A 27,617-nucleotide genomic window follows, 5' to 3' on the forward strand; every position below is an offset into this window, starting at 1 on the left:
ATATTTTCAAATGCATTTGATATAAATTCTTGTATATGCAAAGGTTGTATATCATAGATGTAGCCATTTGGAGAAATGTTGTAACCATACATACATTTCAAAGGAGCTTTATCAGTTCCTTGTGTATTAACATCTGTTCATACAGTCACACAAATATATTATAGATGCAGTAACCAAGGCAACATATATCTTTTCTGACAATCACTGGCACAGGGGACATCTACCCTTTGCTCATTGGTGTGTCATGAGCTGTTCCTACAGAGATAACATGTGTGACCATGCTTACCAAATGCTTTTTCTTTACCTATGGCAGATTTGTTTTTTCTTCTCTCTATAGACATAGACACAAATGTATACATTTGCTGCCAATGTATACTTTGTATATACTGGTTGCTCCAATAGAGTAAAAATTGCTTTTGTGTTTATTTGACATAAGCATTCAAAATATAAGCTAGTCAAGCAAAATGCTCAAAATTGTACCCTATTACTAGTCTCAATGGTGTGAAGATCCATTAAGGGGTACATTATGTTCTTGATCTTCTATGATCTTCACAAAATAAACACATATCTTTTTCTATTTCATAAAAGTTATTTTAAATTTCACTGATAAGAAAGATTACCTCTGCACTGCAACATTTCATTGTGTATAGAAAGCATATTTATGTTTATAACATATCTTTTACTCATTTAGTTATCCTGCCCAATTTATTGTGTATATGTACTTTTACACTTTCTCAGAATATACTGCATTGCACAGTGTTGTCACCCTAACAATGGGAACATGCTGACAGAAGGCAAAAGCAAAGTGATGACCTCATCAGCGGGATGGTGGTCCTTTATTGTCCTATGAGCAAGCCAGGGGCAGGTCAGTGACTAAGTTATAATCTGTAAAGTTTTATTGCTGTCAATTTCCATATAGGGAGATCCACTCTTCCATTTTTACTGGTTACCATAGTCACTGAGAAAGACAGGGAGAAGTATATAGCCTGGGGTAGAATTCCCCCACCTCATTTGTTACAGGCTACCACAATCACAAAAGTGATATTACATGAATACTAGACATGTAAATTTTGTTTCATTCCGAATGGAAATTCGTACAAATTTCGTTAAATTCGGACATTCAAATGTATCTGAGTGAGAACTAATCTAAATGCTCATTTAACGAAAATTCGGATCCGCCCAAATTTCGTTCAAAACTAAACTAATTCGGACATGTGACTGTCCTCTGGGCAATCAGAAGTGGGGTTTTTGGGCTGTTGTGGGTTGCATTACAGGCACGGTTATGTGACTTAATTCCGAAATCCGAATAAAAAACGAACAGAATCAAATGTCAGATCCAAAATCCGAAAAATTAAAGAAATAAAAAAATGTGAATGTATCCAAAACAATTTTTTCTTTGCGGGGTTACATGTCTAATGAATACACATAAGTCCACAAAAAATGTAGGAAGCTGCACACAATATAGAAAGTATATATATATTTAAAAAAGCTTTAATAATAGTTTAAAAAATCTAAAAAAGGTATGTTTACGGTATGTGTAGGACCATGTGTGTAGATGTGTAGCCTGTGGACCATAAAAAACAAAGCTGGCTGTTTCAAGTGAATATATGTTTTGCCTTAAGGCTTCCCCAGGCCCCGGTGGAGAATGTCACATTCATTTGACAGCTTCAACATTTTCATGTTCGCTTTTAAGTGGAAATGTGCACCTATACAGCCAATTGATCCAAGAAGGTGGCCACCTTCTGGATTTGTATATTTTCAATATTATTGCTTTTTATCAGATGGTACAAACCTGAGGTAGTTGCTTTGCAATGTCGCCACCAACAAACACAGCTTCCAGGTAAATCCAGAGGTTCTGCACATTAAGCCAGTTCTCAATAATCTCTGTTGTGTTGGATAGTTTTTGCACCCACTGTTGTATGGTTGGCTTAAATGGTGCATTATACCTGTTAAATAAAGGTTTCATAATTCATTAAATAATGACTTCCAAACTAGATATTCACCTGGAAATTAGTCTTGGCCCACTGGAATCTCCGGTTGTCCGGTTAGCATAACTATACTAGCCTACTATGTAGTATAGAAGTAGATGATATAAAATATTGTCAGTTACCTTTTTTTAATATGTTTTTGTGTGAGGTGTTATACACCAGTGCATAACAAGAGCTACATTAATTATTTAGCCAACATATTATTCCTACCCAGGAATAGAAAGATCTATAATTTACCTGTAAATAATTTATATGAGAAAAGAAAGAATAATAGGATTGGATAAATGTCAGCATGTTTGTGTTCCTTAATTTCAAGCATTTCATAAACATTGATCAGATCTGTACACGGAAATAGAGGTGCCACACCAACCTCAACATAAATGTCAGCTAGTGATAACTGTGCTATTGTGCAGATGCTCTTAGCCTGCTGGGAGTTTTACAGTTTTTACTTCCATGTCTGTCCATTTAAAAGCCATTTTGTCAATTGGATAGATCCACGTTGATGATGTAACCTTTTTAATGTTACAAAGGTCTGTATTGTGTGATCATATTTATCATCGCAGAATTGAAAACTGTAGAGCTTAGAAGATTACTTAGAAAATATTCAACCAGGAAAAATATTTTAAAAAGTGCAAACATGTGTGCATGCTATGGCAAATATTTTATAGCACACCTTAAAGATTCTCAAGAGAATCAAGTCCACAATTAACCCACATCAGAAACTTAAAGTATCATTAAAGCCTCCGTTTTTTTTTGCATATGTCTACTGCTAGCAAAATGCTTTAAAAGAGGAGAATACTTACCTGTGTCTTCCGTGCGCGCTCCCGTCCAAAAATGTGAAAATTCTCAGGCAGTGCAAAGCATCTTGAGGGGGGCGCATGCTCAGTTCACATTTTCGGCCAGGAGGTGAGGAGAGACACAAGGTAAGTCTATGGACGCGTGCACTCGCATACAGACACCGTGGGACAGGAAGTGCCAGCAAGGACAGGGGAGTCAGCGTGGGTCCGAGACCCGCAGCAGCACTGGAGGGACAGATGAAAAGGACAGGAAAGAAGAAGATCGGATTACGAGACATAATTTAAGATATGTGCTTTCATTAACTTTAATGTCACTTTAAAGCTAGAACAGCTCTCAATCACTTGTCAATTGCAGCACTTGACTTATTCCTACTGCAGGCAATAATGCAAGTAAACTAAATCAAGGTGGGAGGTTGATATGGAAAGCTACTGCATTCTACGGAAAGCAGTCAAACTGAGTCAAAATGAGGTGAAGTACAGTGAAGTGAACCACTTCAAACCTTCAAACATGAAGAAGACATTCTTCAGAACATAATTAGATGCTTTACATGTACTTAATTTCAACACGTTTCACAGCTTTTAAAAATCTGGCTCTTACTGTCCAGTAATTTTACAATGCACTCAGCATATCACAGCCCCTCTCAAAGTAAACTATAGCACTATACGATTTAATATCTATATAATTTTATATGATATAACTCTGTAAATAAATATCAAATAAATATTTTTTATAACCAGGACATGCATATGTATGGTCGAACCAAGATGTTTAAAGTGTAAGTCCAACCAAACGTTTTATTGCTTGTTTTACTGCTCATGTGGAACTTGTGAGAGAGTTTTTTCCTCACTTTCTCTTCTGCTGCCAATGTTTTCATCAGAATTAAGTGAGAGAGAGGATCTGCAAAAGGACAAAGACAGCACTACAAAGCTGGCAGGGGTTCCAGCCTTTCCTTACACTACAAAAAAAAAAAAAAAAAAAAAAATTCCTGTGTTGCTATAGAAAATGTACTCTCACTTTCTTTGTGGTGAAGCTGTTCTCCAGAAAAGAAAGCCAGAGGAATTCTCTCTAATGGAATCCTGGATACAAGTAAAGCCAGAAAGGGGTTCTAACCCTTCCTCACTCCAACAAAACTAATTAAAAATATTTTAGCTGGACATTCACTTTAATTGGCATTAATTTAGCATTTACTGCAATACATATGTAGTATATTTATAAAAATTGCAACTGTTTGTTTTGCCATATTATGTTAAAAGATAAATTGAATCTTTATCTACTGCATCTACTAAATGACTACAATGACTTTCTCATGTACTGTGTTATCAAACATTTTTCACAAGTCAGATAGATATTGCGACAATTGCATTTTTGGAATCTGTTGTTTACCTGTTACTCATAATGGAAGCTAATACCATGAGACTGTCTTCCATCAAAGCGATTTTCTCAGAAGTATCTGACCCTTTCAAGAGCAGTTCTCCTCTTGACTTGAACTGGGCAAAAGTAAATACATGAGCACTCCATTCATTGATTACATTTTTCAATTTTGCTTCAATGTCTTTTTCTTTGACAGCACTGATACATATGTCCTGCAACAAAAAGAAATTAAGATAGACATAAAATCTGTGAATGAAATACAGTGTAAATGTAAACACATTAATTTGTACTAACTGTATATCTATACAGGCTATACTTGCCATTAGTGATAAGCAAAACAAGCAAAGTTTGGTTCGCTGGACATTTGAATTAAAAGCTTAAATGGCAACATTAAAAATACACAATTCCTTTAAATAACGAGCTCCTGGTGGTTAGCGAAGTCACGAGAACTAGTGTGGCCATTGGAAGATTTTCCATCTATTCCTGTTCTGATGATGACCCAAAATTTGGGATTTTCTTTTACTTTCACTTACTGAATGATATGTGATAATGGACCAGGACAAATAGAGAGGGTGAATCTCAATGACAGGGACACAGACAGCAATAAAAAAAAACTGACAGATGTTCTAATCCCTCTTGATTCTATCCAAAAAAAGCAAAAACGTTTTGGCTTCAGTTGCACTTTAACCTCCTGCCGTCCGCCCGTAGTAGAAAAACGGACGGACGGCACTGCTGCATTGGCGGGTTGCCGTCGCCAGACGGCATTTTTTTTCTGCTCACGTGCGCCCCCTGGCGGGCACGCACGGGCAGAAAAGACCTGTCCAATGCAAACACCCGGTACCGGGTGTTTCACATATAGGCGATCAGCGGGTGCATAGCCCGCCGATCACCTATATGTGCTCGTTTGCGTCCGCAATGAATAAATACCACCAAAAGAAAGCTCTATGTGTCCCCAAAAAAGGGTATAAAATTCATTTCAGTACAGCGCTGCATGACGGAATAAATGTCAGTCAAAGTACCGCAGCGCTGAATACTGAAAAATGGCCTGGATGGGAAGGGGGTTTAACACCGCGGATGTCAACTGGTTAAACAAAGGGCCAGAGCAAGCCCCCACCCCCCAGCACCCTCCAAAACTAATAGGAGATCTGTGAAATCCATGGTACAGGTCAAGCCAATTATCTCAGAAGCATTTAGAAAAAAGGAAGACTATCAGCTACTAGTGCTGTATATGCAAAGCCACAAGCAATGATACCCCAAATAGTTTACTGTGGAGCACCCCAATACAAAGACACCCCCCAACGTGTACCACTTCAAAAAGCATAACAAAGATGTCCATGTTACAGCTCACACTATACTTATCTAGAATCTGGGAAAAGATTGACCATCATCTTCAGAAGCCCTGTATGTAAAGCCACAGGCATTGATACCCCACGTCCATTACCATGGAGCACCCCAGTACAAGGACACCCTCCATAGATCTTCACTAAAGATAGCATAACTAACAGCACTGACCGCCAATGTAACAAAAGTATTCTCACTGACCGCCAATGTAACGAAAGTATTCGCACTGACCGGCAATGTAACGGAGTCATTCTTACTGACCGCCAATGTAACCAAGGTATTCACACTGACTGCCCTTGTAATGGAGGTATATACACGGACTGCGAATGTAACAAAAGTATTCAAACTGACCACCAATGTAACTAAAGTATTCGCCCTGACCGCCAATGTAATGGAGGTATATAAACTGACCGCCAATGTAATGGAGGGATATACACTGACCGCCAATGTAATGGAGGTATATACACTGGCCGCCAATGTAACAAAAGTATTCACACTGACCGCCAATGTAACAAAAGTATTTACAATGACTGCCAATGTAACATAAGTATTCACACTGACCATCAATGTAACAAAAGTGTTCACAATGGCCGCCAATGTAACAAAAGAGTTCACACTGACCGCCAATGTAACGAAAGTATTCACAATGCCGCCAATGTAACGAAAGTATTCACTAAAGATATCATAACTAACAGCACTGACCGCCAATGTAACGAAAGTATTCGCACTGACCGCCAATGTAACGTAAGTATTTACAGTACAATGACCGCCAATGTAACAAAAGTGTTCACAATGACCGCCAATGTAACGAATGTATATACCATACACATACTTAAACATACCTTGTTCTTGCAGTCTTCAGGCAGTCTCTTCTTCCTTAGCAGCGGGGGGGGGGATTTGCATATGAATGACCCGTGATATTAACATATGAATGGGTTGCAGCTTATTGATATGCAAATTACTGAGGCACATTCATGTGCTAATATATTGGCTGGGACAGGGCAGCAACAGCACCAACAGGCTCCGGAGAGAGGGAGAGAGCAGACAGCAGAGGGAGCTGTGGGTGGGGCTCTGACTATAGGGAACTGAAGCTCAGAGCACCGTTCTTGTCGCTGCTCCTGTGTATGGGAGGGAGGTGATGTTTTTCCGCCCTCCCCCACCAGCGCCTTCAAGTGGCCGCTTGTGTTGCCTATGTGGTAGCGCCGGCTCTGTTTAAACCTGCACATGAAGTGGCACAATGCACTATTGAATACAAATTTAAGGTGGTCCAAATTATAGTCTGGATAGAATGGTCACTCAGTCCATGTCCTAGGTCTAGTATGGGTTGTAAAAAAAAAAAAAAAGTTCCATGATATTAAGTTTTCAGGTGGTGGGGGTCCTCTCCGCACACCTTACAGCAGTCCTGGCCAAATAAGAACGGTGGTGCTCGCAATGACTATCACGGATGGCACCGTGCAAAATACGAAGTAAAAGAAACAGGGCACCAGCACTCGTTTAGAATAAATATGTCCTTTTTTTAATGGACAATTGTGTCACTACAATCAACAGGCTCTGTTGATTGTAGTGACACAATTGTCCATTTAAAAAGGACATATTTATTCTAAATGAGTGCTGGTGACCTGTTTCTTTTACTTCCATGATATTAATTCATTGTCAATCATGTTGTGAATGTAGACCCACATCAATCACGATGAACGACACCTACCAAAACAATCTGCTTCAGTCAATGACTGACATCTCTCCAGTCAGCATCAGAATGGGATCAACAGGACATGGGATTCTGGGTGAGGTCACTGATGAAATGTGGTTATGATGGGGGTTTCAGATTCTGATAAATCCTCCCCTCCCTTCTGCAGACCCTACATCTTTTTGGGAACTGGATTTGGGGATGAGGCCATTATCTTTATAAATATGAGTGCATGGTACATTTCTGGAACGGGGCAAAGAAGAGGCTTTGCACTCTCCATCTCCCTGTTTTCTGGTACGGGTTAGGAGGTGGGGAAGTCCTGCTACCCTCCTTTCAGCGACCAGCCAGGCTGGCTGCTTGGATAAGGGTATGGATTTTAGAGGAGACCCCATGCCATTTTTGTTTGCCCTATCTATCCAGGTGAACATGCAAAAGTATATCCACTTTACAATAGAAAAACAAAAAAATGTTTTAGCTTTAGATGCACTTTGATGCTAACTCTTAGACTACATAAGACTACTACTAAGCAAGCAGCATTCAAGCACTGGTGATGAAGCTTGGTTACTATTTAGAAAATATTTACTGAAACATATGCATAGAAAGCAAACACTGCCTGGCATATGTGACCTATCCACAAACCGATTGTCAATTGTACTGCAACAGTTAGATTATAAATACTTGTAGTGCTCCCATGATTGCAATAACCATGTGCCATTCATCAGGCAAAATTAGAAAATGTATGGCAGTGTCATGAGTCAAATTTTGCCTAAGGCAGAAAGAACTGTAAATAGGACCCTGAGTTGCAATATAACTTATTCTGAATTGTAATATAACTTGACCATGCATAGCAATATAACTTATTCTGACTAGACAGCAAGGTTAGCACAAAAACCTTTTATAAAAGCCCAAAATGTCAGAGGTACTTTGACCAATATTAAGATGGTGATATATTAGCTAATTAAATAAACCAAGTACTGGCACTGACTAAGGGCTTACTGAGATGGGCCAATAGGCTGCTGCGTTCAGATGCGGCTAAACTCATGCTATGGCCCCATACAAAATGGAGAATTAGTTGCCTCCAGTTCATGTATGTTCAGAACCACTGGCCCTAGGTGCAAACTGTCTGTGTTCAGTGTCAATCAAAGGCCTTAGTCACCTATAACTGCTGGTTTGAGTGGTTACAAGTGAATATAGGCAGCATTGGCCACTGATTTGCACAGGGCATAAATCTGGCTGTGGCTGTCCACACACAATGTGTGCATGGGGCTTAAGGGACTAAATAATGTTTTAATTTTTAAGTATGAAGCAGAAAACCTATAACAAAAGAAAATGTTTCAGACCAAGGTGGAAAAGTGCTGATTTCATTTCTACCCAACAATGTTCTATCTACACAGCTTATTGTTATATTGTTATACGATTGTTTGTGGCCATTTCATTGTAGTCTATATGTGATTGCTCAATTGATTTTATAGCATCTGTAATTATCTCCGGTGTTCTGCCTACCAAGTTGGAATTATTGATGAGTGTTACCATCCTTTCCTCTACCTAATCAGTACACTACATATGACAAAGGTTTTTAAGCATACTTGTTCCTCATTGTGTTGATCCTGTGGAGACTGTCTTCTGTAAATGTCTTTAAATGTTAATACTTTTTAACACTGGTTCATGTAACTGCTATTTACAATTGTTATACATTCTTGGCTTTTGACAATTGTATCTTAGTAGTAAATATAATTCAAAGGCATAGTCCAGCTTCTATAGAAATAATACATGCATACACATTATTAAAAGAAAAAATTTGCATTTCTTATTTTTTGGGGATTGGAGCCTGCAAAGCATAGCAACTTTGATCAGTGGATCATGGTTGCAATGCTCAGGCTCCTGCAGACTGTTCCTCCCAGCCCATCAGTCCCAAGGTATGGACTTTTAGTTATGGGACCAGAGGAATTATTAATGGATTAAAGTACGGTGACATCACCATACTTGTATTCTTTTGATAACCACATGTTCCTCTGCTGCGGTGGCAAAAAAGGCTTGTAGTTTCTTCATTCACAGATGTATCATGTTTCACCCTAATAATGGGTGTATCATGGTCTGAAAAGTGAACTCTCCAGTAACAGATCCTGTAAATGGATGATATGGCTGTGAGGGCACAGCCAACCACAGCCATGCCAATTTTTTTTTAAAAAGGGCGTGCAGGGAGAAGCACCCTACAATTCTGGTAAGTGGCAGTTTGAAGGTAGGGGTTGGGGAATGTGACGATGTCTAATGTTACACCCTAAATATGGATGTAAAATAACATGGTTTAAAAAGTAAACGTAGCCTTTAAGGAATTATAATACATACTAGAAAGAGATTTCTAATTTATCAAATGGAAAATAATAATCATGTAAAATAAGCAACTAAAGATGAAATACCAATTTTTCTACCAAGGAACCAATAAGGTGTATTGTATCCCAGCCATACATTGTTTTGCGACAAGCTTTTCACTTGAACAAGTGCCATAAGTGCTGCATTATTGGCTGTGAAAATGACTGTGTTTGATCTATATATGTTAAATAGAAACACATTACGTAGCTGCTAATAAGATGAATGGTACACTAAACATTATCTAGTGAGAAGGCATGGGCATACTGATGTGCAATTTCTCATTCTCTGTTCAAACCAAGCGATCTTGACCTTAGGACTTTGGATAAGCACATTTGCAGTAACATACAGTAACACTACACGGTCTATAGAATTAAATAAACACACAAAAGCCGTTAGCCATAAATTATTCACTGCTTAGTTTTTTACGCCTTTAGATCTAATAATTAAATAAAAGAGATATAACCTACAAATTGCAAACATTCGCTGTTTTGTTTGCTTTGTGATAAGAACATTTTTAGCTGAACATGTTTCTAATTTTGCACGTCAAATACTGAAGTTCTAACAGCCAAATAGCGTATTTAAAAGCACAAAGCAATTTGCATAGCTAATTGATGTAGGGGAAAAAACAGTGCAATATATTCAAGAAGACAAGTAATGCGCTGCACAAATGAAAAATTGCACAGCTCATATGCTCTCATTTGTTGGATATAAATATTCATACAACAATTACATCTCCACATGCTTCAATTTGCAGGTAGCAATAGTTCACTTCACTGAAAACACCACTAATTGATACAGAAGAGGAACAGCCACCTGCAGATCGCTCTTTTTTTTCCAAACCCACAACCCACACACACACTTGTGGGTCCCTCTGCTATAATAATTGAAGGTTTTAGCTCTCTTCAATTCAGTATCCTCTGTCATGTGACTCATTATATGAGCCACTGGAACCTCTTATAGTTTGTGCTACTGAACTATGACAGCCCTTGTTAGAGCTGGAGTAATTTCCCTTTATAGTACTCCAGAGATAAAAGTAACAATAAGAAGCAGGAACAATTGTGAACTCTTCTCTTATCTAAGCGCATGTTACATTTCACATTTTAAAAATGGTATCATTTTAGTAAACACTGGGCTCCCGGGTAGACTTACTAAATAAAGCATTACTATACAAAAGGAAGTGTTTTCTGATCACATATAGACATAGAAAAGGGAGGACATTTCTAAAAAAAATTGTTGCAGGGGTCCAATTGTGTAGTTTAGCTCTTCTAAAACTCAATGCAAAGATTTAATCGGGTCCTATGAAATGTTGCGCACAAATATGAGTTTTGTGACAAAATGACCATAGTAATGCTGCTGTGAGTGCACTTAGGGAGAAAAAGACACACAAGCATCAGTGTCACTGGGGGGTTGATTTATAACCCATGCCCAAGATTTGCAGCCATTATGGCCACTAGATGGCGCTGAGAAGGATAATCCTCGGCTCCATCTACTGCCCGTAATCTGTAGCAACGCTCGCATGCGTCTATTGTGCGAATAAGGTTTTAAATCAACCCCTTGGTGTTCGAGGTGGCACCCACAGGGATATGAGACCAACAGCAATTGCTACCTCTATTGCTACAGAGTCTGATAAATCAAACCTACACAAAACATCTTACAATAAAAAAACCAAGATGAAACAATGAACAAACACAACATTGAACCTATGTCATTAGTTATATTATGTAATGTCATATTATTTTGTAATTTTGTAACAATTTGCATTGTTTAATGCTTTGGTATTTATAATGTTAGATGGCATATTCTGCTCAATAAGGAATATATCTTTTGGGGATTATAACTAACAGACACACGTCCTTCTTTTTTAGAGTATAATGTCACATAAAGGAGTTTGCTCTGCACAAAGAATGTCTTTAAAATGACAGTCATGCTGATGGTGCCCCCTGTGTAATGGTTAACAGGACATAACAAGCAATCATTGTTTTGTTGTACTGGTTGCTGTATTTTAAAATTTAGCAAAATAGGTGCATTCATTCTTTATTTTGAAAGTTTAATTGAGTTCACCTTTACCATTGCTCTTCCGAACAAACATACTATGAATGTGGGTGTTATGAATTGGTGCAATCCTTGGATTTCTGCATGCTGCACCTGTGTATATTGATACTATCACGGTGCAGTGGTTAGTGTAAAGCAAACTAATGGAATCTTAATATATACACTGGAGGGCAATTTTGCACACCAGGTGGGATTTTTATCTACAGTGGAGAGTGACCTTCTACATACTGTTGGCATGCCACGGACAGACCCTCTTTACATTGCAAGGGAATGGTAGACCCTACAATAGGAGGATGTAGAGCTTTCATAAAATCTAACCAAAGCCATGGTCTGTAAGAATACAAACTCAGAATGAAGTGATTCAATAAAATAAAGATTTTTTTTTATGTAATATCCTGTTTTGAAGAAAAAAATCTTGTTTAAACCACATGCCATATCAGTTTTATGATGCTTTACCTCAATATCTTCTTTGTATTTCAGAAGTGAGGCTTCCATTATGTTCCTCAAGGAAAAACTTTCAGATTCCACATCAAACTTGTGACCAGTAAGTTGTGAAATTCTATCCCAGTGTCGTCTCATCATTGCCTGATGTGCAAGAAAAATAGCTTAATAAGACAATATGGAGCTGCGATCAAAGATTAATTCAACAAAGGAAATGCAATTTAGTTTTAGGAGCAATGAAACACAGCAGGTGAAATATGCCCACATTAGTCCTAGCAACCTAAGGTATCATTTCATTTATTCAAGAGGAAAATCATTAAGGAAGGAATAAGGTACATTTATGATTTCCAAAAAGTGTCATCTCTAATAATATCACATTTTAGGAATTGTTCAGGCAGTCAGAAGATAGTAAATAATAAAAAAAAGAAAAATGCTTTAATACAGATATATAATCATTATTAAAAGAGAAGTAAAGCCAAAAAATAGCGGGCAAAGGTGAGCTACAGCCGGTAAGGATCCCGACAATATAGTCGGGATCAAACCCAGCTGCCTAAGTGTCCCATGTCGAGGAGAGTATATTTTACTCTCTCAGCACTTCTCCTTTTCATGCGTTGTTAATACTGATGTAAGTACGTGAATCTGACTTTATGTTAGTGTTCTATAATCCCTGTGGCAGTGGTAACAGCAGTGGTGTCAGGAACATAATTAATGGGGGAGAGAGAATAAAGGGGGTGGCCAATAGGAAGCTGAAATGGTTTTGGGTCAAAGTTATTTGATTTTTTTTTAAATTTACATATGCAGTAAACTGTAGTTGTAATTGTTTTATATACAATATATAGAATGCTAATTTTACTAATAAACATTTCATACATGACAAAAGATTCACTGAGCACTATGTGTTAGCTAAAGAGACAGCATAGCAGAAGCAGCCTGCCTTGTGGTAGAATTTGTCTGACTAAAATCTCAGACTGAGATGTCTGATAAGGCGAGAGTCATCCTTTTGACTTACTTATCTTGAGCTATTGAGTTCTATAAAAAACAAGTGTGTTTCAACAAACATAGAAGCTGAAATGGCTATGTAAAAAAAAATCAAGCTCCAACTGTTGGCTCAAAAGAAGAAGATAAAATAACATTTTACAATGATTTACAATAATTTAAAGTGCACAATGGTGTTAAACTGTGCACAAAGAGGATAACTGCAGCTGTATGATAGGACATATATGCAGGAATTATAACCGAGATCTGTAGAGTAGGTTATGTTCAACTTGAAATTAAACCATTTTATTCCTCTAGCTATCACATCTAACAGTACTCGCACATAGAGGCTGTGTAAAGCTCTATATTGCTCTCTTTCGCATATCACAGTGGTCTAAGGTCTGGTTCACACCTGGGCGTTTTGTAGCGCGTTCGAATGCTCTGCAAAACGCTCAAACACCGAAATCCCATTGTTTCCTATGGGTCTGGTTCACACGTGGGCGTATTTCAGCCCGTCTGAATGCGCTACAAAACGGCCTACGCCCAAAGAAGTACAGGAGCTTCTTTGGGGCGTTTTTGTCGCGCGTATCCATTGGGATACAGCCAGGTAGCCCTCGGAAACGCGCGTTTGTTTTACCGCGAATCGTGGTAAAAACGTGCGACACAAAACGCGCGACAATCGCGCATATTCGATACGCCTAGGTGTGAACCCAGCCTAACAGTCCCTAGATAGCAGCTGTGAAAGTCTGTATAAAAACACGTATTTTCCCTTTTAGTCTAGTTATCAGAATTCATTTACAAGAATGTGAAAGGCAAACTAGAGAAAAATTCAAGCCAGTGCACTTGCTAGAAAAAATGGTTACACTGTATGTATAGTGTGTGTAAATACACTATATAGATATAACAGTAAATTAACTGGCTAGCACTGCAAAGCCCATCTACTTGGATACAATTAGCTGCACAGTCCTCCTGAAGTTATTATTCCAGCTTTACAGCAGATGCTGCAGAGTTAAGACATCTAACGACTTATGTCTTCCCAGGTCTCCAATAGTAGTGTTTCCAGACCTGAGACCTGTTTCCAGATGTTTTGAAGGAGTCCTAACCTCACTGCTGGATTTGTAATGTATTTTATATTATGTGATATACAGCAGGAGGAGTAGGAAAACCCACAATACGGTCAAGAACACCTACCGTTTATGTATGTTGGCAGTAAGATCTCACCAAGATATTAAACAGTCCAATAAATTAAAAAAAAAATGCACCAGCTGATCAAAACATTATACTTCACATAAAACTGAAATATTAATTTTGGGGGGACCGGGCCTTTAAAATGCAAGCATTTAATGCAAAAATATTAGCCTTACTTTATTTGCCATCATTTCAAGCAAAGGACAACTCTCACTGAAATCGTCAATCTTGGTCTTCAAGTCATTGAATGCTTGCCACTCCTTTAGCGCTTTGGGCAGTTTGCGAATTCTACAGGCAAAGTAGCAGGATTAACATGAGCTCTGTAAACATTATTATAGGCATGCAAACACAACAAAATAGCAATGGTGCATAAGAACTAGTGCCTAAAAAAGAAAGAAAGCTGAGGGCAGGTCTTAGTGTGACCAGATGTTAAATGGCAAAATAAAAGCTTGTGAATCGGCAGTGGCAATGCTGAAAACCATGCCCCCTGCAGCATTTTTTTATTTCACTGTAGTGTAAGCAGGCACAGCCTACATAAGAGTAGCAATGCTACATTGAATTCAGCAACAAGCCAGCATCGTTGCCACCCCATCACCCCATCAACTGCATTAGGTAAACTTAAAGGGTTATTAAAATCTCATGTTTTTGCATATATCTACTGCTAGCAAGCAGCAAATATATGCAAAACGATTTTTTTAAAAACTGAAAATTTCTCGGGCGGCCACAAAGGATCTTGGGGCGGGCACATGCGCAGTTCAGATGTTCGGCCAGAAGACAAGGAGAGACACTAGGTAAGTATATGGAGCAGCGTGCACCCACACAGACTCTGTGGGACATGAGAGAAGAGGAGGACAGAGGAGTCAGCGCTGGATCTGAGACCCGCACCAGTGCTGGAGGGACATCTGAAAAGGACAGTAAAGAAGAAGATGATCGGATTAGGAGACATAATTTAAGGTAAGTCCTTACATTAGCATTGGGGGGGGGACGTCAATCTTGGTCTTCAAGTCATTGAATGCTTGCCACTCCTTTAGCGCTTTGGGCAGTTTGCGAATTCTACAGGCAAAGTAGCAGGATTAACATGAGCTCTGTAAACATTATTATAGGCATGCAAACACAACAAAATAGCAATGGTGCATAAGAACTAGTGCCTAAAAAAGAAAGAAAGCTGAGGGCAGGTCTTAGTGTGACCAGATGTTAAATGGCAAAATAAAAGCTTGTGAATCGGCAGTGGCAATGCTGAAAACCATGCCCCCTGCAGCATTTTTTTATTTCACTGTAGTGTAAGCAGGCACAGCCTACATAAGAGTAGCAATGCTACATTGAATTCAGCAACAAGCCAGCATCGTTGCCACCCCATCACCCCATCAACTGCATTAGGTAAACTTAAAGGGTTATTAAAATCTCATGTTTTTGCATATATCTACTGCTAGCAAGCAGCAAATATATGCAAAACGATTTTTTTAAAAACTGAAAATTTCTCGGGCGGCCACAAAGGATCTTGGGGCGGGCACATGCGCAGTTCAGATGTTCGGCCAGAAGACAAGGAGAGACACTAGGTAAGTATATGGAGCAGCGTGCACCCACACAGACTCTGTGGGACATGAGAGAAGAGGAGGACAGAGGAGTCAGCGCTGGATCTGAGACCCGCACCAGTGCTGGAGGGACATCTGAAAAGGACAGTAAAGAAGAAGATGATCGGATTAGGAGACATAATTTAAGGTAAGTCCTTACATTAGCATTGGGGGGGGGGGGAAAAAACTTTTGACTTTAATGTCACTTTAACTGGCAGGCCCGATGGGTAATTGTGGGACTTTACAGTTGATAAGAAACATGTGGGTGCAGATTTTAAACAGTTAGAGCAGCACATAAGTACCATACTGTACCATGCAGTGATAGAGATTGGTGGCAGTTAAAACTCTGTTACAAAATCTATCTAACCAAGGAGCATAATTGTGAATTTAAAAAAATGTAACTGCTCTGTAACATCAATGTCATCATCTATAACAAACTACAGCTATATCCTGTCATTTTTGCTGTTTTTTACCAGGCTAGTTTCAAACAATGTTTTTACGTAACCTGCTGTAAAAAGAAACTACTCAAATATCAGTAAAATCCTTTGGTTAAAAAATATGCAGCTGTTTGTTCTATAGCAATTTAGGTAAAATAACAATTTCAACATTCTAGCTTTTTATTACCCTGCTTGGTGAAACGATGTTATAGAAGATAAAGTTAATCCAGGCACATTTATATTTTAGATACATTTGACCGGTTTTTAAGACTTTTTCTCTCATTTTCAATGACAGGAGCCGGAGAAGGAATTTCATAAAAGCAGTTTAATTGTTTCTTTATTTCAACACATTCGATTTTCAGATTTCGGCTATGTTTTACTATTTCTTTATGCTGCTTTTTGACATTGCTATGTTCTATTTATCTGTTTTATAGTTCTGTTAAATTTCATGGTAAACTTGCTAAATTCAAAGCAATTATTTTCATGTGCTTATGAAGTTTAACACACCTTACAATTATCTGCAGATTTTCCGTGGTCAGATGGAAAAAGTGCAACAGATTGGCCCAGGTGGAGATTACTCCATCCACACAGTTAAGTGTAGATGGAAGAATCTGTTGCACATTTTCCATCTGACCACCTTGGACGGGCAGATCGTACTTGCGATCATCGAAAGCCTGCCCCACTTTGGATTTGTGTTGATGGACAAATGCAGATTGCTTTCAGGTGTACTCTGTTTTCATCTGACATCAGTTTCAGATGCTTGTGAGACCATTTTTTTTTACTGTGAATGATAAGTTGTTTTTTTTATTTTGTCTGCAGCTGACCCACTTGTTACTTGCATTTCACCGCCATCGAAGCTTTAACAATCTGCTTCAAGCTGCTTTTCCCCTCCCAATGACTAGCATAGAAAGAAAAACAGTTTGGACCCCAACAAAATTCCATCAAAACCAACAAAGCCCCAACAATGCCTAAATTCCACTTTTGCTGAGAAGAAAAACAGCCATCTCCTGGTAACATACGTTACAATGATTCTATAAAACTTAATGGACAAGGCCTATCAGCTGTCATTTGTATTGAAAGTCACACATGAATTCCACTCACTTCTTACTCCCTTAGTGCTGAGTGGGGGAATCTTCCTGCTACCAAAATATGATGAGCAGGGAATCACATTTCTCATTGGAGTCCCAAACACTAATAGTGTGCAGAATACCCTTACACAAACAACCAACGTTTACATTTTTGTCAGTTTTTGGAAATCAAAGATGGCTGCAGACTGAACTAGAAAAGAAATGTTAACTAACACATGAATGCAAAAAGGCTTTTGGAGAAATTATGTATATCAGTTTTTAAAGGAAATTACAGTTAACTTTTAAGCCTCTAAAAGTGTTGGTGCAGCTACCGCAAATTATACTGAAATTTTACAAGGTGCTACTAAATATTTATTTGTTGACTGGCATAGAAAGAAGTGCTGCACAGAATCCCCTCACTTCACTGGAAGTGATCATGTAGTCAAGTATTAGGATACTAGCTCTAAAAAAACAGATTATCTTTTGATAATCCTTTGATTATTATCCCTTGGAAATTCTCATTATTTCAAAAATGGCAGTGTTATCTAGGGTAAAGAGAAGCTGCATGTGATAGCCACAGTCATTTGTAGTTAGAATTCTTAGAGCAATTAGAGAAAAATACCAACCTGTTTTGGAAGTCCAGTAGCTCATTATTGATTTTCTCAATATCCAGATCAGTCCAGAGTATTTCATAATATCCATTAATGCTATCTATAACTGCATTATAAAGACCGTAGAGTTTCTGAAGTAATGAGAGTTCACGTTTAATCCTTTGTAGTTCAGAATGTTCTGAAATTCAACAAAAGGTATTTTTGTCAAGAATTTTGCTACAGATATTACATTTGCACTGTGTTTAAACACGGCTGTTGGATTCAGCTATAATAATGTAAAATGTTACCTGTTATTGGCAGGCCAAAAAGATCTTCTCCTCCTGAAAAAGTAGCATATTTCCTCCAAAGTTCATCAAACTTGGCCTGGAAAACTTGCAGTCTGTCACTTGCTTCTCTGGGAGGAATACCTTCTACACCAGGTCCCCTGTGCAAATATATGCCCTAATTATCACTTTGCTAAGACACTTTATCACTCAAACAGCACATTGTATGATCATGCACAGCACAATATATGATAGAACTGAATTATGGACACTTCCCTTCCTCAGTGATAGACCATCTATTCTAGCCGTCTATTCCTAGGGGAAGGGAGCATGAAAAGCATTGCAGGGCAGATGCATAGCCCACTACCAAAATCTTGCATGTGCATGCGCTGCTTTTCCTGAGAGTCGCGCCACCTTGCTGGCCACGGGTTACGTGGTTCTCCTTGTAGAGCAACCCAACCCCTTCTTTGGATTAATTTACCGGTTTAAGTGTGGGACTATCTGACCCCCCTATCTGGATGGACTTACTGAACCTGCAGGAGATCTCAAGGGAGTCTGGAGCACTCTTCATTTCACAATTCAGCAACAGTTTATTTACACTGAAGGTAACTCTTCATGTAGTGATTTTGACAGCTAATATTGCAACTGTTTCCACTAATGACTTTTTGTTTACTTTTAAAGCTACTGTGTATATGGTTGTCAGGAAAACCTCCTATGCGAGGGGAGTGTTTCTGCTTGTTCAGTCTGGGGTTATGCTCTCTTGTAAGGCAGTTGAGATTGCTAGGCTTGGCTGATATGTTTTCCTGCACTGCACAATTTATGATTTTGAATAAGTTATAGGTACTGTTTACCTCCCTCCTCCTTACTCTCCAGTGGTTCTTGGGCTCCTGACAAATTTTTTTGACCCCCCCCCCCCCCCCCCCCCCCCCGGTTTTTTTGTGGAAAAATCGACAAACTTTCCTCTTCTTCCCACAGGCCCGGTGACTCCATTTGGTAATGTAAGACATTAGGACTGCATATCACACCCTTCTAAGTTACAATTTGCATGCCATTCCAAATGGGTAGTTATGTGTAAAAGTAGCACATCAAAACCCACTTAAACCCAAAAAACAGGAAATGACGATTTAATACACAAGCATTGTATTGCTCATTTGTGTTGTGACCTAGGGGCATGCAATCACAGCACAATTACAATTTAGAAAGAATACTTACACCATGTCATAGTCTTTATAATATTCACTAGCATCAATCTGGAATTTTTTCACACCTTCAAGCAAATCTGTCTTCATCTCCGGTTGCACTTTGATGAGTAAATTCTGGGTTTGCACAACCTTTAAAAAAAGGCACATTAAAACCCAGTTCATACTGTATGATTATGATGTTCATAATTCACACACATCAAGAACTAAGCTTACCTGTGTGTTTAAATTCTTCCAGGCATAAGCTAATCCATCTACACGCTCTGCATTGCCATCCTGAAACAGCAGCTCATATTTTACCAGAAGACTATGTGATTCCTCAATAGGTCCAATCATCATGTCAATCTTAATTTCTGACTCTCTGATTTCTTTCAGTCCATCCATAGCTCCACGCACATCATCCAGATCAATAATAGGTCTATTCAGTCGCTTACTGAGATTATCAATAAATGAATAAATCTCATCCATATCCATTGCTGCCTTTTTATTCAAAGCAGAACCAATGGCTCTCTTCCAGCGGCGACATTCCTGTACCAATGCCATTTTCAAACAATCGGTCGAGAAGTTGACAGAGCCTACAATGCAGTGACCTGGAAGCTCGCTGATTTGGGATTCCAATTGCTGTAAAGAAAATATGAATATTATTTGATGCAAGCGAAGTACAGTAGTTGCACAAATAGGTACAGGGCAACAGAAATTCACTTTACTTACTGAGTAATAACCGAGTTGACTTCGGAATTCAGACATTACAGGGTTAGTGTCAAGGAATTCTTTTACTTTTTCATCAACGTCCTATAAATACCAGAAATAAACCAAAAAAAATGAGACAAGGTCCTGTATGCATAGTAGATAACTCTAAAATGATTGTACAAATCATTGTCTAGTTTCAGAACATTGATTCCAAGAATAAATTATACCCAAGATTATTGGGGCATTTCTTTTTTTCCCATTAATAATTGTGCAGACCATACTTTCTTTCACATATACATTAAAGATTTTGTTCAGCCTCTCCACTTTTACATCTAAACAAATTAATGTGGGTGTAATGCTTAGCACAATGGAAATTGTTAGCAGTAGGTGGTTGTAATGTATATAGGCCTAATGACAAGGCTTAAAAAGGCATATCACTATGTTTAGCAATATAATAATTAAACATGTATAGGACTAGTCACAAAAGGGTGAAGAGTTTGGAGAAGGTAGAAGTGAACAATCTAGGACAACATAGCTGAACTGAAAGTGGGTTGAATATGAGAATTTTTCCAAATCAGTTACTTTGCCCTAGATTGTTCACTTCTCCTGCCTTCTCCAAACTCTTCACCCTTTTGTGAGTAGCCCTGTTAGTAATATTGTGATATTGTGGTTCAAGCAAATGGGTGGATTGCTTACTATATTATAATAATACTACACGATTTGAAGAGAGTACAAAGAAGAGCTGCAGGTAAACAATTAAGACTGCCGCCAGATATCTACAGGCTTGGTATTTTGATGGAAATTCAAATATGACACAGCTAGGTACAGGGAAGGAAGAGCCAAATGTTTTACCTGATTCCAGATTCCAGAAAATGTAGTAAAGCTGTTGAGCACATCTGTAGCATCAGCTTTAAGAGACAAGACAATGGAGCTGAGCTGGATAACAACTTTGTTCACATCTTTATGTTCACTGATTTGCTTATCCAAAGGTTTCAGGACAACCATCTTAGTAAGTTCATCTCCCAGATCTCTGGCAGCATTTTGCTCTAGCTGTGGATAGTATGGAAAAAGAAGGAATAAAGACATGTACAGGCCACAAAGTTGTCCACATTTAATTGTGTTACAAAAGCTAGCATGGGAGATCATGCTGCAGAAAAATGAAAAAGAATTCAAGAGAATTATTTGATTAATGTTAGACCACAGCTATATGAATCCTAAGGCTTGATGCAAAATGTAATGCAGGGCTCACAATATTTCTCCCTTATCAGTAACACCACAACAATCACTCATACAAAGATTTGCACAATAACACATTTGCGACCATAAAAGATTATTAAGCTGATGACCAAGCTGGTTTATTGAGGGGAGAGGAGTCAAGCATTCCCGAGTTAAAGGTTCAGTCTAATATATTCGAACAGACCATAATAACCTACTTTGTGCCCATGTACCATATATCAGGGTTGCTATATTACAACGCTATACTGGTTTTTAGTTTTCTTTTTCTAATATTATATATTCTGAGAAATCAAAAAAGAGGGGACTGCTTTCCATATAAGAGATTGTAAAGGAGGAAGGGGATATATACAATAGCACTTTCCTAAGGGGAAATAAATACAGCACATGGATTTGATAAACCCCCACAAATTAGAGTTATTTAGACTGATCTGTGCCATGAAAAAGATGGAGGCATTGTACACTTGGTAGTTTTAGTATCTCCTGTAGGTTCATGAGAATGTTGTTTGCAGAAATGTATTCAGTGATAAACAGTGAACAAATTCTCCCTAATACATTTTTTTTTCTATAGGGATGCACTTGCATCTGTATGTGCCATCTTACTTTTATGTAGTCGTTGGTGTATTTGGGTCTATAAAATTCCGGGTTAGGCACTGCTGTAACATACGATCATTACCGATGGTGACACAGGGGAGTTATAATCCCAGTGTTTCAAAAAGTGTGCAAAGGTAATGGGTTCATAGGCAATGCAGAGAGCATATCATACAGCGTACTTTTCCATAAAAGTAGTCGATAGTAGCAGTTAATATATTTTAGTCACTGGGTCCCAAACTACAGAATCATTTTTTTCTGTAATCACGAGGATTTAACATAACAGTTTCCATATAACCATTTACTTTAAAGCACCAAAAATGCATGGTCCACTTATTTACTGTGCTCCCCTCCCCCAAACCAAAGCGCTGCAAAAAATAGTAACAAAAAAACATGGATGAAAATGTTTTATTGAATACACCTACCCATCTTCCAGCCCACAGCACCTAGTTGAGACTGGCATGTTCCTTCTGGCAAGATCCCGGGAAATGCCAAATAGCCCAATCTCATAAAAAACATGGTTTTGCACTCTGTTTGAGCCTCATCTCACAAGATTTAGCCTTATCAGCATTCCTTGGGATCTTGTTGGAAGGAGAGTGATGTCACTTTGTGCAGGAAGGAGCAAAGTTAATAAGTGAACCTGGCTTGTAGTGCAAGATCCACTTTTAGTAATTTCAATGATACATTTTTACTTCAGATGGCTGAGCTTGCTGCAAGCAACTTCATATGAGTGCAAATACAATTAATTTACGAAACAGCACCATATCTTTCATAAAGTGCGAAAATCAACACATAACAATAAGCACACAAACCAAGTCTCAGCACCTTTGTACTGAACATTTACACTCTAGGAGATCAATTAAATGGAAAGTATACCGTTTTCTAAGCAAAGTCACTAATTGCAAAATGTAAAATTACGGCCTGAATAAATGTCGTTCCACATACAAAATGGAATAATTGGAAAGGATTATGCAAAGCCATCATCATGTGGCTTTATTCTTGTGACTATTATTTTATATTAATTCATTTAAAATAGACTTAATGGAACAGTAATTTTTTTAACTCCAGCTTTCACACACTTACTGCTTGCTTTACTTTACTAGTTTAAACATAATTTGTATTTCTCATTAATTTAAACATACTTTGTATTTCTTGTTGGAATCTTCTGCATTTTGATTTAAAGAGAACAGAAAGCTGCAATGGGTCTCTGCTAAGGGAGAAGCGACAGCTATGCTGAGACTAAACATGACAGGACAAGGCTGAACAATAGCAAGCAGACAATGCCCTGTGGAACTAAGTGAGGGATTCAAAAGAGCAAAAGCAGGGCACCTCATCATTACTACATGACTGTAAATACTGCTGAATTCTCATTTCTTAGAGTTCTACTACAGATTCAAGGTTATTCTACAAAAACTTTTTCAGTAGTTATCTAAGCACCATTACTACATAAATCTTGAAATAGTGTAAAAACTAATCACTACAATCTTATACAAGATTAAAAGATTCATTTAAACCCAGTTTTCTTTTAAATGTTTTTTAATATGCAGTTTTCGTTAAAATAATACGTAGTGATCCTTCCATGAAGATCCTTTGTTCAGTTCCTGTAGAAAGAAGGGCAGTGAGGACAGCAGTGGCTTTAGGCTCCATTCACACAGGGCGGCCAAATACGCTCTTGTGAGGTATATAAAAGCCGCAAACAAGCGGAATCCGTGCAGATGACAGATTTTAGCATTTCCGTTGCTGCGCGGTCTTCCACGGAAAACCGTGCGGGAAACACGCTATATGTGAATGGCTCCTAAAGGAGGAGTGGTCTCCCTCCAGGCATACGCATTTCATTTATCAACTGCTTAAATATGCTCCAATATGGAGACTAACAAAAATAAGAGTTAGAACCACACTACACAGAGGAGCCTTGGTGGGGCAGTGTGGCTTTAACATATTTTTTGCAAAAAGTTGTGCAACTAAAACCTCTGTTTTTAATGCATATTGTTAGACAGGGCAGTTTGTTTTGTTGCAGGATAGTCGGTAAGTGTGCTGGGAAACTTCTGTGTTTTGTATTGTTGTAAGCCCTTCCATGTGCACCTTGCTATAAAGGCAAGTCTAAATTATGCAGTTGCCATGTATCTTTAGCTTGGCTGTATTTGGTGTGAGGAACCACTGGGGGCTTCATTCATGCTATCCACTTGTATTTTTATGCAGATGCTTTTAGATGCATCTCTCCTTTGTTCATTGAAATAGTCCATTGAAGTAGCCAATGAGATTTCAACAAATAGACTCATCTTGAGTTTACATGTGATTACGTGCGTTAGAAGCGAACAATGTTTCCTGGACGCACCTAAATTTTGTTTTTCCTAAACGCAGCTAAACTGACTGCATCTAAAAGCATCTAAGCACAAAGTGTGAATGGATGCATTGGAAATCATTAGATGCAATTATATGATTTCGAAAACTGCAAAAATCAAAAATGCATTAAAAAAGCACCTTTAAAAAAGCACCTAATCGCACCCTAGAGTAAATGGGGCCTAATAGTTCAAATTGAAGGAATCGAAAAGAAAGATACAACTTCTGCACCAATCGTATAGAAAAATTCTGAACGACATTTTGCACAAAGCCTTTGTTAACGCTTCTAAAAAGGTACACAAATAAATTTAAAAAAATCAGTGTTGACACAGCATGTTAGTATTTGAAAAAGACTCTTGCATGTATAGGAGTTAGTTTGTTTAGAAAAATATTTAATTCGATCTCCACTAAGCATAATTCATTACATTGCCATCAGAACCATCAACTTTTATATAGGTTATCAAGGGCACAGTAAAGCATTACCTGTTGTTGTTTGTGATGTAGATGTGCAAAATTCCAAAGAGGAATGTCCTTGGCTGCTGACAATATAATATTTATAGCTTTGTTCACCGCAATCTGAAAAAGAACAGAACATGGAGAATGAAACATAGTTTCTGAATGAAAGCAGTAATCATGTACAAAACAAAAACACTGAATAAACATACAGTACATCCATACTGTGAGCTTTATTCATTCAGTTAATGCTTATATTAACTAGTAGCTGCAGACATTCTGTTATTAACATGATCAGAAACAATTGCTCATCATTAGGTTTTTAGGGAAGTAAAAATATATTCAACTAATTACAAACACCCTATTTATGGGCACACATTTGTCTTTTCCCTGTATCCTACCCCCAGCACATATACCTCCTTAGTATATATGCCACAGAGAGATAGTCGCTCCAGTACACACAGCTGACTAGCCCTTTTTACACCGGTAGGAGCAATAACACATCAGAGACTAGTCTGCAGTTAACCTCTTAGTGATCAGTTGCCACAGAAGAAGCGCTAACCCCTAAATCCCCCCAATTTAGAAGTGTTAACCTTTTAGTGACATGTCTGCAGTGTACATGGTTACATAGTTACTTAGTCAGGTTGAAAAAAGACACATGTCCATCAAGTTCAACCTTCACTTTTAAAAGCATGTACATGAACCATTCAGTGACAAGTATTCAGTGTGTGCAGAATATAAGTGCTAACCTCTTGCACTAATCTCTCACCACCCACTCCTTTGTGCATATGTAATGACCCCTCAATGCCCAATCCCCATGTGCATTATCTTTTCAGTGCTCAATCCCCAGACATGTATGTAATCCCTTAAGTACCCAGTACCCAGATCATTCAGGTAACCCCCCAGCACACAGTAGCCAATGTATGTGCTTTAAATTGTCAGCACCTATTATTCTGCATTAATCTCTTAGCTACAATACTCAGCGCATGTGCATTTAGCCCTCAGCAGTCAGACCACAGCACTTATGTTAACCCTCAGCAACTAGTCCCCAGCACATGAGTAATAACCCATCCATGTCAACACGTGTGTTAACCCCTCAGCACCCAGCCCCAGTGCATATAATCCATCACCAATTGGGTGGGCCACACCAAATATCAGTCTCATCTCCACTCTGGACCAAGAGGAATCTCAGATTCCAAGTCCCATTTCCTGTTTAAACAATCCCTGGCAACAAAGCCCTGCTCCATCTCCCATGTCACCAGCACTAACTTCACTAAACCTGGACATTTTGACATAGTCACTGCTAATAATCTTTGGCATCTCCTTTTTAAACTACATTGTCCCCTTCACAGTCCATGGAGCTGCTGACACAATCCCTGCCACCTGCACTTTGGTGGACCGACCTGCTTCAGTTTTAGCAGGCCCATTTCCTAGACACTGATTTTAACATCTGTTCCTCCTCTGTAGGACCCTCTGTGTGAAGAGCCTGGATTCCATTCTGCTGCGCTATAATTACTCAGTTTTGTAAATGGGTGCCAAATGCACTATGGGGCATATTTCTCCGCCACTATCAACTGTATGTTATGACCATATTTTTAGTGATTTTGTTGCTAATTATGGAAAGAACAGTAACTGCAATTTTTATACCTTTGACAATTCTCTCCCTGTCATACCTCCGGGATCTTCTACTGCACATACTGCCCATTGTCATACCCTTCATCCTCCTCTCCTACACATATTTCCCACCGTCATACCCTCTACACACCTGCACATATTTCTCCCATGTTATATCCTTCACACTGCTGTCCTGCACATATTGACCCTCATCTTACAATACACAATCCTCTACTGCTGTACCCTCAGCACTCCTCTTCTGCACATACTGTTTGCTATCATTCCCTCTGCACTCTTCATATACTGCCTCCCATAAAAATCCTTTTCTGTACATATTGCCCACTGTCATACCCTCTGCACTCTTCCCCTGCACATAACAAGCCTTGTCATGCCCTCCACACTCATCCCCTGCATGTAATGTCTCCTCTCATACCCTCCTGCCTGGTTCATACCCCCCACAATTCTCTCCTACACATATGCCTGCTGTCATACCCTCAGCAGTCCTCTCTTGCACAAACTACCTGTTTTCATATCCTTCCCACTCCTCTCCTGCACATACTGCCCACTGTCACATTTCCTGCACTCCTGCACATACTGCCAGCTGTCACACCATCAACACTCCTCTCCTCTAATAACAGGATCTGGGCATTGTCACAAATGTCTGTGACCTTTAGGAGCTCCACCAGCATTCTGTGCAGGGCAAGAGAACAATGAAAAGTCTGCCGTGGCACCTTATGGTGCCTTCTATTCACTAGCCTTAGTTTGCACAAAGGTTATACAGGCACATTTTAATGAAAGATTGTTTACAAAAATATTTAACAACTGTGTCAAAAATAATTTCTTACTTGTATGTCTTCCAGACTAGGACGCATGACAACATTTGGAATGGCAAGATGGATCTCAGCTTTAAACAGTGGGCTTGTAGTGTGATCTTTGGTGAGTTTTGTTGTCTGATATTTGGAGCTGACTGTGTGCAATCGGCGTTTTAACGCGTCTAATGAAACCTTTGTGCCTTTAAAATTAAAAACAAAAGGAAAACTGACAAATGTCAAGAGAGGCAGTGCAGCAGTCAAAATAAATATGCATTCATTAATAATGTATTCACTTTCTGAATGATTTCAAACATTAGACATTTTTTGACAATTACCACATAATAGTTTTGAAATGTAATACATTAACAGAATTAAAAATTAATTAATATCTTAAGGTTTTTTTTATGATTAATTCTTAGGTCTTTTTTACGTGGGTGAAACAATTGGAAGTATCTATAAAAAACAAACACAGGACAGTCCCATAGTGGCATTCACATTGGATGTTCCTAATTCAAAAGCTGTGAC

General features: G+C 38.5%; 1 protein-coding gene across 1 annotated transcript in view; it reads right to left on the bottom strand.

The window, feature by feature from the left end:
* Positions 1–27,617, bottom strand: part of LOC108788892 (dynein heavy chain 5, axonemal-like) — a 237,649-nt gene that overhangs the window by 166,558 nt on the left and 43,474 nt on the right. Inside the window, exons 24-35 of the mRNA XM_018558793.1 lie at positions 27,126–27,292; positions 24,697–24,789; positions 20,902–21,099; positions 20,071–20,151; positions 19,576–19,980; positions 19,373–19,491; positions 18,185–18,321; positions 17,913–18,075; positions 14,388–14,499; positions 12,064–12,192; positions 4,170–4,369; positions 1,793–1,946 (exon numbers count right to left, since the gene is read on the bottom strand). Coding sequence (XP_018414295.1) covers positions 1,793–1,946; positions 4,170–4,369; positions 12,064–12,192; positions 14,388–14,499; positions 17,913–18,075; positions 18,185–18,321; positions 19,373–19,491; positions 19,576–19,980; positions 20,071–20,151; positions 20,902–21,099; positions 24,697–24,789; positions 27,126–27,292 — 1,958 coding nt within the window. The remainder of the gene's footprint in view (positions 1–1,792; positions 1,947–4,169; positions 4,370–12,063; positions 12,193–14,387; positions 14,500–17,912; positions 18,076–18,184; positions 18,322–19,372; positions 19,492–19,575; positions 19,981–20,070; positions 20,152–20,901; positions 21,100–24,696; positions 24,790–27,125; positions 27,293–27,617) is intronic.

This window comes from Nanorana parkeri, unplaced genomic scaffold, assembly GCF_000935625.1.
Source record: "Nanorana parkeri isolate BGI_ZX_2015 unplaced genomic scaffold, ASM93562v1 scaffold359, whole genome shotgun sequence".
In the NCBI taxonomy this organism is placed as follows: Eukaryota; Metazoa; Chordata; class Amphibia; order Anura; family Dicroglossidae; genus Nanorana; species Nanorana parkeri.